Genomic DNA, 13,351 nt, shown 5'->3' on the forward strand with positions numbered 1-13,351 from the left:
AGTATTTTCCCAGGGTTTGAAGAAAGTGTAAAGTCTAGCCCTAATAAACTTGTTCTTACTTAAAGTGTACAAGAGTTAAAATGTGCTTCACTGTTCATTCATTATATATAATGATCTATTCTATGCTATTTTCATTGTAATCAGCTGGTTTTTATTAGTGTTGATTACTCAGATTGTGATACATAAAATTTCTGATTAAAAGTAGACCATAACATATATAAGAATTAGACCTAAATCTTCTCTTCTCTTATATTATACAGAAATTGCTTCAAAAAAAAGAAGATAATTACGTCCTACGCATCATGAATGTTAACCAAACCAATGACCTAAATTCTGCCAAGTCACTCATGGTTTGCCTGGCAGGGTTAGGCAACCCATTCCATGCTCTATGTCACGAGTTGAGTCTGTGACCTATTTCGACCAGTTTCTAGAAGCGAGTTCAAACCAGTGCAAGTATCCAGCGTAAACAAGTTAATTTTAGGTATCCAATCAAAGAAAGAGGTTAAGGGAAAAAATAGCACACGTCAGCTTCTAGAAGGTCAAAGTTACTAAAATAATTATCTGAGAAGGTTCCAGGATTCTGGAACGTACGATCAAAGAAAGTATAAATTAGGGGAAAGTCAGTTAGATGGGGTCCTTGCATAGTAGTAGTTCTTGTAGAGCGATGGTCCTCGCTCAGTAATGGTTATAAGTTTTGTGATATTAGCGGGTCCATTAGTTAAAGTTTTATTAGTTGAAGTTATACTAAGTGAAGTTTCATGTATCTTTAAGTTTTATTTATGAAGTATCCGGTCAAGTTGTTATTGAATTGAGAAGTTATTTTGATGTGAAAGTTGAAGAAGTATTCTTAAAGAAGTTTTAAGAAAATACAGAGAGATGTTTCTTTCTTCATTTCATTGAATTGTCAAGTTTGATAATATAATCCCCGGCAAGTGTGTTTATCACATTCTAATAACACTAGGGAAGAAGGAGCATTTGTACTAATTTGTTCTAGCATATATATATATATGGAATGAGGAATGTGCTTTATCTTTGTATCTTTCTGAGTATTTTATTTTTTATTAGATTTTGTTTTTTTATTTGAGGATTATGGTTCAGTGTAGGCCTATAATTGCTACTTCATTTATGATTCTTCTCTCCTGAAGGCTTCTAAATTTAGTGATTTTACCAAAGGTGTTACTCTAGTGAACTGCAAATATTTGTTCATTATGAATCTCACTGCTCTATTTTGTGTCTGTTCCAGTTTCTTTATGTTTTCTTGAGTTGAGGGGGTCCCAAACAGAGGATGTATATTATATTATATTATTAGATCTAAAATGTAAATCTAGTTAAATAAATATCAATTATCATTAATTTAATATTCTAGACTCTGGAATGTCTATGAGATACAATTTTTTAACTTACATTTACATGACATCATACATGCAACATGCCCTAATCCTGGCCTTTGCCTGCCTAATTTACTAGGTCTAGAGTAAATTCGAAAATCTTGTAAATTTTTATTTTACATAACTAAATTTCTTTGACTGGTCTGAGACTTGTCACTTGAGTAGTTTCAATTAAGTTTGACTCTAGTCTCTAGTCACTCTAGTCTAGACAGTCTAGACTCTAGAATAGACGCTAGGCCTAGAGTGTCACTAGAGTCTAGATTTAAAAAGTCTAGATCTAAACTTCGGTATAATCTAGAGCTAGAAGCATACTCGTAGGCGTAGGGTAGACTAGAGTAGTTCTAGTCAATGATTTCTAGATTTCGGTTTTCTAGAGTATTTGAGCATATCCCACCGCCATGGGATATGATAGGTGTTTTCGTTGTTATGTACACTAGTTTTCGTAACAAATCTCAATTCACAATTTTAATGTAATGAAAATAACCTTCGTATTTTTAGATCAGTGGAGTTGCTTCACACCACAGTTATAATATATATAGGTCCGTGTGTCAAACTAAGCAATAGGAAATCACTTGACTATAGAATTTTCGTATTTAGATCTAGATCTATGTTTACCAACATGAAATAAAAACTAGAATCGAAACAACAAATGAAAGCCATGCTTTAATTCTGATAGTGAGACTCAGAGCTGATTAATTTAATAAAAATGTCAAACTGTGTAGTTTGTAGTATTGAAACAAAGAAATACAAATGTCCTCAGTGTTATGAGAGATAGTAAGATATGATATCTAGATTTAAATTTAAGTTTTGAATAGGGTATGATCATGAATTAGACATCTACTATTAGTAGATACTAATGCCTGAATGGTCAAAACTCAAATGTAACAAATCATAGTCATACATTGATGATTGATTGATACTGAATAACTGACACTCACACTAATTGATTTATGTGTGATTATCTGATACTAACTACTATCTAAGACCTAAGAGTAAGATGAATAGTGGAATAGTATAGAAGTAATCTAAATCTTGATTTACTATTACTAGTATTAAATTAGTCTATAAATTAGATGTAAATCTCTAGCAGTTATCTAGCTAGAGTTAGAGCGAGACTAGACTAGAGTTACTAAGAGTAGGAAGTCTAGTTCTGTAGTGTAAGCAGCTGTAGTTAAGTAGTATTAGTGACTATTACTAGATCTATTAGTAAACTAAATTTTCTAAAACTAGTACAGTAATTTTCCTCTTCCGAACAAGTTAAGCGCTGACGCCGTAATTTTTACGTTTGAATTTTTATAGATCCATAGGATAATGGTTAGTCCTAGGAAAAAACTATATTGTTTTGTTACGCTATGCATAGTTACAATAAAATATGATGTTGAAGAGGGTCAGGTCAATGGGGTGCAGCGCTAACGTTAACGAACACCATTCTCCGCTCTGTACACTAACAAACACTATCTGTACACTAACGAACTAACGAACACTTCATGTCATTGTATTTAAAATAATATTATCTTCAATTTTTTAAATTTTATTATCAATGTCTTTTTAAACCAACTCAAGACTGACAGATTAGTGTCACTTTTCCCTCTTTTAATTGCTCCCTTCTCTGCTAAACCCTCAACTTTACAAAGTCAAAGGGCCATATACTGTGACTTACTTAGATCTATAGGCCTATATATAGTTGACCCCCCAAAAAACAACAACTGCGTGACCCCGTGCAGATAGCCAGCTCTTTTCACTCAGTGAATGTGACCTAATTTGGTATGTGATTGATCAATAATTGTCCCTCCTGCTACCTTTTTTTTTTTCTGGTACTGTGTTGATGATACCATGCTAGGTACCTACCTAGGCTGGTCAATCAATAATTAGATTGCCAGGGAGTGAAAAAAAAAGAGAGAGAGCAGGATTGTGCCACTCACAAAAACATTATTTATTTCATTCCTATTATATCCAACTCTGCCCCTCATTAGCACTATGTTTAGCGATATTCCCTTTCTTTTTACTCATTCACATCACACTTGGTTTAACATCTAAAACAAAAGCAAAATTAAATAAGAAAATGTTAGACCTATACAAAATAAATCAAAGAACTGTCCATTTCCCAACCTTGAGTTACATCCCTTTGATATGCATTTTCAACTTTAAAATTGCATTTGTTAGTGTCATTGATAGTGATAAAGACCGTTCCTTAGTGTCATTGATTGTGACAAACGAATATTATGGAACACCCCATATTTACACATAGACTATGATGTGTGTGTTTTTAGGCCTATTTAGAAGCATTTTAGATAGTTCATGTTTAGCTGATACTTAAATTTTCTAAAAAAAATCTCCTTAACCCCTTTTGTCCTAGAAAAAAAAAATGGCATCGTCCTACCAATGCTCTTTGAACCCATGTAAAACCCTTGTTTTTCAGAGTAAACGAAACTAAATATAAAATATGTCTGAACTATAAAGAAATGGAATATAAATAAAAACAATAGACTAGTTTCGTCAAAGCTAGCAAGATAGAGGCTCATTTTAACAAAGATTGTGGGGGTTTCGTTAATGTAAGAAAATAGAGGATGTTCAGAAGACGGAAATTACTATATATTTATTAACTGTAATTAAGTAAAAAAAAAAGTTTAAATTAAAAGTGTAGTGTAGACTGTAGTGTAACCATACTTCTATTTTAAACTTTTAACTTTAACTTAGTCACCCTACTACTACTATAGAGTATAGTAATACTAGTCTAGTCTAGCTAGAAAAATAAGATTCTAGAGTCTACTCTATAGCGACTTAATTCTAATTAACAGTTTTGCTTAAAGGACAGCTTAAACCCCCAATTAGAAATTACATGTTTAGTAATAAAAAGGCTTTTCAATTATGTGTAGGCATGCAAATAAGAAAATAAATAATTTACTTTATATCTTTTCAGCTTTTTTAAAAAAATTGGGGGGCTATTTTTTAGTTAAAATGATGAAAAAATAGGAACTTTTCATGTCAAGATTACTTGAAAACTACTAAAGCTAGTTCAATAAAACTTCAGCTGTTGATTATTCAATACTATTAAAAGATTGTGAAGCAGAATTAACCATATTCATTGAATAGAAAAAAAGTTACAGCTCAAGTTTTTATAGTGGGGTAGGCATAGAAAAAATTAATTACTTTAAAAGTTTTCAATCTTTTGTAATTATTCTGTTTCACTTTCATACTTGTATATATATATATATATATATATATATATATATATATATATATATATATAATTATACAACTTTATTCATGCCAAATTTCAAGGCAAAATATTCATAAATAAATCTTTTATCATGCCATCTCTGAACAAAAAAATATGAAAATTGTTAATCAGCAAAAAGCGACAACCTCTGTGGTAAAAACTAAGTTAGTATACAAAATATAAAAAAAATAGTTAAAATACTTCCACTTTGAATTTGGACATGTTGTTTATTGTATACACCAAAGAAATGAATACAGTATAATATTCAGTAATAAAAACAAATTGATAAGTTTGAACCATAGGCGGGTTTAAGCTGTCCTTAAATGTTACTTTTAGGATGACTGTGATTCAAAATGCATGTCACAAACCGCTGTGAGCCCACAACCGTTTGTGTGTGTGTAGCAGAACAACCGCAGTCCACTACCATGGCCTTAGTTATGGTGTAAAGTCTTAAGTTGATTTCTGTTATTTATATTTTAGATCTAATGTCATTATTTATGTTTTAATATATTTTAATTAGATTTGTTTATTATTGGAAGGGGGAAATAAGTATTTTTTTTTTTGTGCTTTAATGTTTATTTTGTTGTCACGGGACCAGAGTACCTAGGCTACAACGAGGGCGGGGTGATCTGGGGAAAGGGGCAGTGGTCATCACTGGTCAGATACTGATGATGCATGTAGACTTAACCACTGAGGATGCGTCACTGATGACGCAAGGGGACGTAACCATTGTGTTGGGTGTAGTCCACGTGGGAGGGTTCTTTTTGCTCTAAAAAAGAGAGAGTTAGTTGGCGTGGGTCTTGTAGAGCGGACGGTTGTATTTCCCGCTCCTGCTCGTTTCCTAATCTGGTACGAGAAAACTATAGGAGAATGACTTCATGATTAGAGACATAGTCATTAGAGATCTGAGTTTAGTTTTAGTAGTTGATGTACCTGTATATAACGTTTCATTTGGAAGTTTATGTGTTGTGTGTAAATAAAGTTACAGTTTAAAGTTATAGTCTCTAACTATATTCCGGTGTTTAGTTTCATATCTTAGTTATATATATGTTAGTTATAACACCAAAATCGCGACAAGGCTAAAGCCACCAAAGTTCCAGCGTCAACAGTCGGGCCTCCTGAATCACCCTAGACTACGACCAGTTCAAGCAGGCGCCAGCACACTGCTAGCGTCTTGTGACAATGCATGTAATTTATTATTAAATCTATGCAAAACAATTTATCTTTTTTCTTTTCTTTTTTGCAGTTGTTCTTTGGCTTGTTGCAAGACACATAAAGGTATGCTGGTTAACATAATACACTGACTTATATTCTTTAATTAAATCTAAATCCTAGTTGGGAGGTCACTTTCTAGTGACTTACAAATGCTTACGAAGGCTGTGGAATACACATTTGAGATCAAAAGAAAATCTGCTGCTGAGGACAGATGTAGACGGGGAAAGAAAAATCTTAATTGACCACCAGTGGACAATGATTATGCTTGCCCTTAATGTGGCAAGATATGTATGTCAAAGCTGGGGTTGCTTAGCCATGGGAAATACTGCATTCCTCATTAATCTTCGGATTCGAACACAAGCCTTATTATTATTATTATTTTTGTCATGTTACACGGACAGGACAACAGGCCTTTTTTGAAACAGAAAAAGCAAAACAATTCTGCTAGCTTTGCCAAACTCTGGTAGCTAGGTATCTCTATAGGGCAAAAGACAGTAAGGTATTCAGAAAGCTTTGAGGTTTGAATATGTTTTTTTCTGCCATTTTCCATTCTTGGATCAAGTTAAAACTTTGTACAACTATTCATTGAACCTGATAAGACATGAATCAATAAAAAAATTACTTGTTGTTAATTATTTATTTTGTTTGATTTAAAATTAAAAGGAATAAATGCTACTTAATGAGAGATGTGTATTTATATATATATATATATTTATTTATTCCCCTTATTAAATTTTTTTCTCATCCTTGAATTAAGTTGAAATTTTGCTTAATTATTCATAGTCATTTACAATACACAAATAAATCCAAAAATTAGCCAGTTAGTTAATCATTTAGTACCAATTAAGTAATTTTGTTTTATATAATAGATAGGGAGCTAATTAGTTGTTATTTCTCCTTAGACAAGCTTTGGTTTTCAAAAGTATTCTTTTTTCTATTGCCGTTTAAACTTGTTGGCTGCTTGTATATTATGTTTTGATCCAGCCATGACAATTATTTTTACCTAATGTTATTCTTGATTTTTGTTTCTTCTCCTCCTTGGCTATCACAGATAACTGGGAGTATTGCCTACCAATATGTTTTGACTTGTTTCTCTTCTCTGACAGAGAGATAACATGAGTGGCAGTCCTAGCATATGCTGGTCGAAAATGGTTGAATTGAAAACGAAATACTTTTATATGAATTAAACTTATTATGTATATTTGTCATGCACTGAACCATATTTTTTATGAATGCCATTAAACCTCTTTCATCAGAGCTGTGCACTAGAAAACCTAAAGACTCTTTACAAGTTGTTGCAGTGCCAGCTTATGAGGATAATGGGCACGTGCCCTATGGTAAGCTGTTTATGTTTTATAGTGTAGATGTATTCTTGTAGCACTACATACACCAGGAATTTATTTAATCCAAGTCTTTAAATATTAAAAACAAAAATTGTATTGGTCACCTCAAGACTTGTTCTTTCAAAGAAGCTTTGTGGAAACTAAAACATATTATTTCAGTTAAATTACCATTTATTTGATAATATGTTTATGGCATTCTCCATTTCCTACTTTGCCTTGGCATTGTATAGAATAATCAAATATTCTAAAAAAATCAACAAAGGAAATACTCAGAAAGACATAAAAATAGAGGTACATTTCGTATTTCATATGCTAGAATGAATTTGTACAAGTTATCCTTCTTCCCTTTAATGGAATGGGGTTGCCTGAATCAGCCAGATTTTAAGTCATTGATTAACACGCATGACTAGATTGACGCATGAAATGCGCAGGATGTAATTATCTTCTTTTTCTGTAGTAATGTCTGTTATAAATAAGATATAGTATAAAATGAGAAATTAAAAGATTCATAGTAATTGGGTAAAACTGTCTACAGGCAACAGGAATAGATGATCACAGCATTTCATAATATTCCTGTAGGGTGCTCATTAGTTCAAAATATTTTTTTAGTTTCTTTTTTAAATACTAATATAAAAATCAGTTTAATAATGATCCAGTTAGTTATTATTTATATAAGGAAGGGTAATAAAAATATTTTTTTTGGATAAAGCAAGGTCTTGTTTGTGTGTATTAAAAGAAGGTCTTGTTTGTGTGTATTAAAAGAAGGTCTTGTTTGTGTGTATTAAAAGAAGGTCTTGTTTGTGTTTATTAAAAGAAGGTCTTGTTTGTGTGTATTTTTACTGCATTTCCCAACTTTTCCTTAGTCTTTGTTTCGTATAAATTAGGTTTATAAAAAATGCATGCCTGCTCAAGAAGGCATCAACACTGACTTGTTGAAATCTGTGTACAAACATTTCAGACAAAAAATTAATAGCACGGAAGCCTTGTTTAACATGATAAATTAATTTCTTGTGTTTTCCATGATCATTACAAAACAATTTTCAGCTTATAAATCAAGATCTAGTGAAAATGCTTCCTTCTTAGTAGTCCTATTTGTCTTATTAACATATTGCTTTCTTTCACCTTTCATAAAACACAATAATAAAATCTTTTGTATCAACAATTTACATAGTACAATAAAGTTGTACATAAAGCACACACTTAGACAGTCCTTATCAAACTAACTCCACACTTAAATTATTTAGATTATTGGTGAATAGAAATATTATTACTTTAAATCAACACTTTGCTTGAAGTAGTTTTAGTCATTCTAAAGAATGCCTAGGCAAAGTAGGAAAGGGAGAAATCATTTCCTACTTTGTCTGAAAATGTCTGAAATCTTCAGGCATTCTATTGAATGTCAGATTTTGCACTTTGGTGGTAACATATAGAGGGCTCCTCTGGTTATGGCGTTAATCCATTTTTATGTGGTGTTGTAAACTGATTTTCAGTGTAAGTCTGAACATACATACATATTGCATGCCAATGCTGTAAGCACTTATTCTATTTTAACACATACCTTAACAAAGTAACCGGCATAATTATCAACAAACACATTAAGGAAATATAAAATATGTTTAGTAATGAAATGAAACTAATAAAAAAAGGCAGCGAAGTCTGGAGAGGCAGCTGAGGTAGAGGTTACCGGATCTTTGCAGGCCTCTCTATCTTCATGAAATAATGCTGCAGTCTGGAAGGAGACCATCTTCTTCTCCTTGTAGCACTGCAGGCAATCCATGACCCCTTTGGCAACCCCAGTGTACCTGTCCATGTTGGGATCCTCTTCAAACCTGGGTTACCCTTCCTCTATAAGAGCAAAATGTCTTGCTAAACTAACCGACTAGTTACGGCACATGAAGTTTGTGTTTGTAATGTTAACAATGCAAAACCATATTATTCGAAACAAGGGTTTATATAGTTTATGGGAGGTGTGTCATTACTACAAAACATCATAACTTGGGACTGAAGTTACCTGAGGGTATATTTTAAAAGAAAATTTTTTTTTTAAAAGATATTAAAATTTAAATTGAACCAACCACTTTTGTTATTTTTAGTTCAGCATGTCCATGAAGCTTTCAGAAATGTAGTGGATCATGCTGATGAAGACAAAGTACCAGAGGAATTACTGAAGAGACTAGGTGAGTCATTTATCTACATTTTAAAGGTCATGAGGTTATAGGAAAGATCCTTTCTTTATACAGACTGACATTTTTTTATTCGCATTGTCATTTTAGATGACATGAATATTTATGTTTTCCAAGATGTAGATACAAAAAAAGGGCTTGAATGAGAGCTGTGAGCTGAGTTGTATATGGCTTCTGAGGGGGCTTCAGTTAAACTTATGATGTAAACTAAAGTTATTTTCCACTTTCAAACCTTGTGATCTATAGGGCAGAAAGGTCATCTGTTTCTGTGGCCAGAATTTGAACACAAAACACCTGGTTTGGAAGCTAAGCGTTTCACTACTAGGTCACCGCGTCTTGTAACTCATGAAGTAGTCTATAAAATTTAATTCAATATTTGAGTCACGCTGAATTTTTTTGAATTACTTTTGTATTACATGCTTTTATCGGCTCAATGAGCTCTGGTCTTATCTTGGTTAGGGAAGATAATTTACTTGCTGAATTTAATGCTAAATAAATACAATTCCTGACTTGTGCTGAGTTGTGGAAACCTTTTTTCCAAATACCTTTTTCCCCTAAATGTCTGGAAAAAGAGATTGAGCCAGGATGCATTGAACATTCTCAAAATCACTGCTACATATATTGGAAATAATAATAATTATGAACAATTGAAAGACAATGATAAGAACAGTTAAGAAAAATTCTTTCCCATTTATTCTGTCCTGCTTTTAAGTCTTGATTTATTTTTGTAGGTGAGTCTGAGGAAGTGAAATCTGTGCTGGTCAATCCACACCTCAGAGCCATGATGGAAAATCTGGTCAACACAGATACACCTGACATCCTGATGGCCCAAGCCATGAAAGAACCTATTTTCACAGAGCTGGCAGATCTTTGTCTGAAGATTGTGGACGCAGACAATCCAAATCTGGAACCTGTTGGTTGATGTATTCAAAATTGTAATATTTTTTTTTGGTTGATTAATGTTTATGCTGTTTTATAAATTAATGTATCAATTAATGTTTAAATGATTAAATTGTAATAAAGAATTGTTTGTGTTAAGGTTCTCTCTTTTTTTATATTAATTTTATTTAGGTTTCCAAAGGGAAGGTAATCTAAAACAGATATAGAAAAAAATGTTTTAAGTGTTGGGACAAATCTAAAAAGGCATACAGAGTCTGGGATCACATCCGTCGCCTTGACCAAGCATCCTCAAGATGGCTGCTAGCCAGGCACCTGCCTAGTTAGCCTAAGGCCGGGCCTAAATAAATACGTCTCTAACGAATTTCCTAGGAATTTGACAGTTGATATATATCATTGGGAAAAGAATTACAAGCTTATTGGCCACACTGGGAAAATTAGTTTGACCGTTATAATTTTTCAAAGTAAAAAGTAAAGAAAAAGAATATTTATCTTGAAAGGACTATCGCTATGTATATCACACTATACAGAAAGGGCTATATGCTATGTATATCACACTATACAGAAAGGACTATATGCTATGTATATCACACTATACAGAAAGGGCTATATGCTATGTATATCACACTATACAGAAAGGACTATATGCTATGTATATCACACTGTACAGAAAGGACTATATGCTATGTATATCACACTGTACAGAAAGGACTATATGCTATGTATATCACACTATACAGAAAGGACTATATGCTATGTATATCACACTATACAGAAAGGACTATATGCTATGTATATCACACTATACAGAAAGGACTATATGCTATGTATATCACACTATACAGAAAGGACTATATGCTATGTATATCACACTGTACAGAAAGGACTATATGCTATGTATATCACACTATACAAAAAGGACTATATGCTATGTATATCACACTATACAGAAAGGACTATATGCTATGTATATCACACTATACAGAAAGGACTATTTGCTATGTATATCACACTATACAGAAAGGACTATATGCTATGTATATCACATTATACAGAAAGGACTATTTGCTATGTATATCACACTATACAGAAAGGACTATATAAAGACGTTACTTTAAAAAAGAAAATTATTACGTCCTTCGCGTAATACATTCAGTCATGCATATTAACCAATGACTTAAATTCTGCCAAGTCACTGGTTTTCCTGGCTAGCTCAGGCAACCCATTCCTTGCTCTTATAGCACTAGGGAAGAAGGAGCATTTGTATGTATTTCTCCTAGCATATGGGATGAGGAATGTGCCTTTATCATTGTATCTTTTGAGTATAGATTATGGATCAGTGTTTTATGTATAATTGCTACTTTACTTTTGAGTCTTCTATAGGCCACTCTCTAAAGGCCAACGCCTATGAATAGAAATTCTACATTTCATCAAATATGCCATTTTATGACACCAACTTCTTTACAGGAGCTGTAATATGCAAACCGTTTACGGTCGTTTGGACCACAGCTGTAAGCACGAGCGAGGGGGCATGACTCACGTGCAACTTATGACCTTTTTATCTATGCCCAGAAAATTCGCCCTAGGTGTTGCATAATTAAAGGAAACAACTTCTTTTTCTTTCCGAATCAATTGGGGGGGGGGGGCATTAAAGGCAAAACAGTTTCTTTCTTTATATTGAAAATAATAAATACAATGGAAAGTTTGAGGCAATGTCATTATTTTAAAAGTCGTGAACGAAACATGAACAGGCAGACTTTTCCACTTCAAGTTTGACCCACAAAAATCATAAAATGGAGAGAAAATTAAAAGGTCTAGAATGATTGAAACATGGGCAATATAGATAGTAGCACAGAGAATAAGAAGAATGAAAAGGCCAGAATGATGGAAACATAGGCAGAATAATAACATAGTCATAAATACTGTTTTTTTACGTATCCGGTGTACGGAATAGTTTTTTTTTTAACACTTTTTTAGTTTCGAATTTTAAAAGCCGATTAATGCGAATAAACTTTAGATGTGGAAAAATATGCAGGTCGCAACTGGGCTTACATAGTCACGTGAAACACTGCACTCGTCCTTTCTCTTCGGAATTGAAGACATCGACATTAATAGATCTAGGTCTGTGATTCAATTACAGTTGTTTTTTTCCCCCACACATATTTTTAATAAAATGTTTTTGTAATAATTGTCTTTTAAAGTGTTAACTTTCTTTTGCAAATAGTAAATATCGAAATTCTAAAACAAAACACCAGAAAGGGTTGGCTCACACTAGGGTAGCGAGATAAAGATATGCACACACAGGATGAGTATCTCGAGGGTAGGGTGTTATTAGTATGTTATCGTATGGTCAGAGTTCAGCGTGGTGCAAATGTATAGTGGTGCGAATGTTGAGGGGTGCGATTGTAGATCGGCGCCATTGCTTGCTGGAAACCACGTCTTAGAAAATGTTTGTGAAAATATTAGTGGGTTTACTTAACTATTTCTCTCCGTAATTATTTACCACATTCTGGTGGAATCAACGCTGGTATCGTCAGTTAGGAGAGAAAGAGTTAAATACGATTAAGGTAACTAAAAGGCAATCCAATAGTTGAGTGATTACGAGTCACGTGTCTTTTTATCTTATCTTATACAATGTGTGTCCTAACAAAACGGCATGATAACGCGAGATCTATGTCCACTGAATGCTCTCTCAATATTATTAGGGCTATCTAAAAATGTAAATGTTTTGTTTCTAAAAATGTTTTACATGTATCGGATGTTCCTGTATAGTTGAAGATAATTTTCTTTCCTTGTTTAACCCTCCTGCAGGACGACGGGGGATGGGAGCGGGCAGGACCATCGATAAGTCCGAACGACAGTCCTGATTCAGGCAACACTATTCATGCTCTAATGGCACTGGGGGAAGAAAGAGCACTTGTATGTATTTGTCCTAGCATATGGAATAAGAAATGTGCCGTTATCTTCGTGTCTTTTTGAGTATTTTATTAGGCTGTGTTGTAAGTTGTAATTCAGGGTTCAGTATATCATGTATTAATGTTACTTCCCTTACTTTTTAAACACTGGTTCTGGATTTTCTCCACATTTTTTACAAAGTTTATATCA

The 13,351-nt window shown here is 33.1% G+C and overlaps 1 protein-coding gene across 1 annotated transcript; it reads left to right on the forward strand.

Annotated features, from left to right (window-relative positions):
* The first annotated feature begins 1,966 nt into the window (after positions 1-1,966).
* On the forward strand, positions 1,967-10,387 carry LOC106073497 (zinc finger HIT domain-containing protein 3-like). Its single transcript, XM_013234072.2, has 5 exons — positions 1,967-2,162; positions 5,855-5,886; positions 7,080-7,160; positions 9,260-9,343; positions 10,081-10,387. The coding sequence occupies exons 1-5, from the start codon at positions 2,095-2,097 to the stop codon at positions 10,269-10,271; spliced, it is 456 nt and encodes a 151-aa protein (XP_013089526.2). The 5' UTR covers positions 1,967-2,094; the 3' UTR covers positions 10,272-10,387.
* The last annotated feature ends 2,964 nt before the right edge of the window (positions 10,388-13,351 follow it).

The sequence above is a fragment of the Biomphalaria glabrata genome, chromosome 10 (assembly GCF_947242115.1).
Source record: "Biomphalaria glabrata chromosome 10, xgBioGlab47.1, whole genome shotgun sequence".
NCBI lineage: Eukaryota > Metazoa > Mollusca > Gastropoda > Planorbidae > Biomphalaria > Biomphalaria glabrata.

Coding starts and splice junctions, on each gene's coding strand:
- LOC106073497 (XM_013234072.2), top strand. CDS start 2,095: ATGTCAAACTGTGTAGTTTGTAGTATTGAAACAAAGAAATACAAATGT. Junction 5,887..7,079: donor TTGTTGCAAGACACATAAAG/GTATGCTGGTTA, acceptor CTCTTTCATCAG/AGCTGTGCACTAGAAAACCT. Junction 9,344..10,080: donor GGAATTACTGAAGAGACTAG/GTGAGTCATTTA, acceptor TTATTTTTGTAG/GTGAGTCTGAGGAAGTGAAA.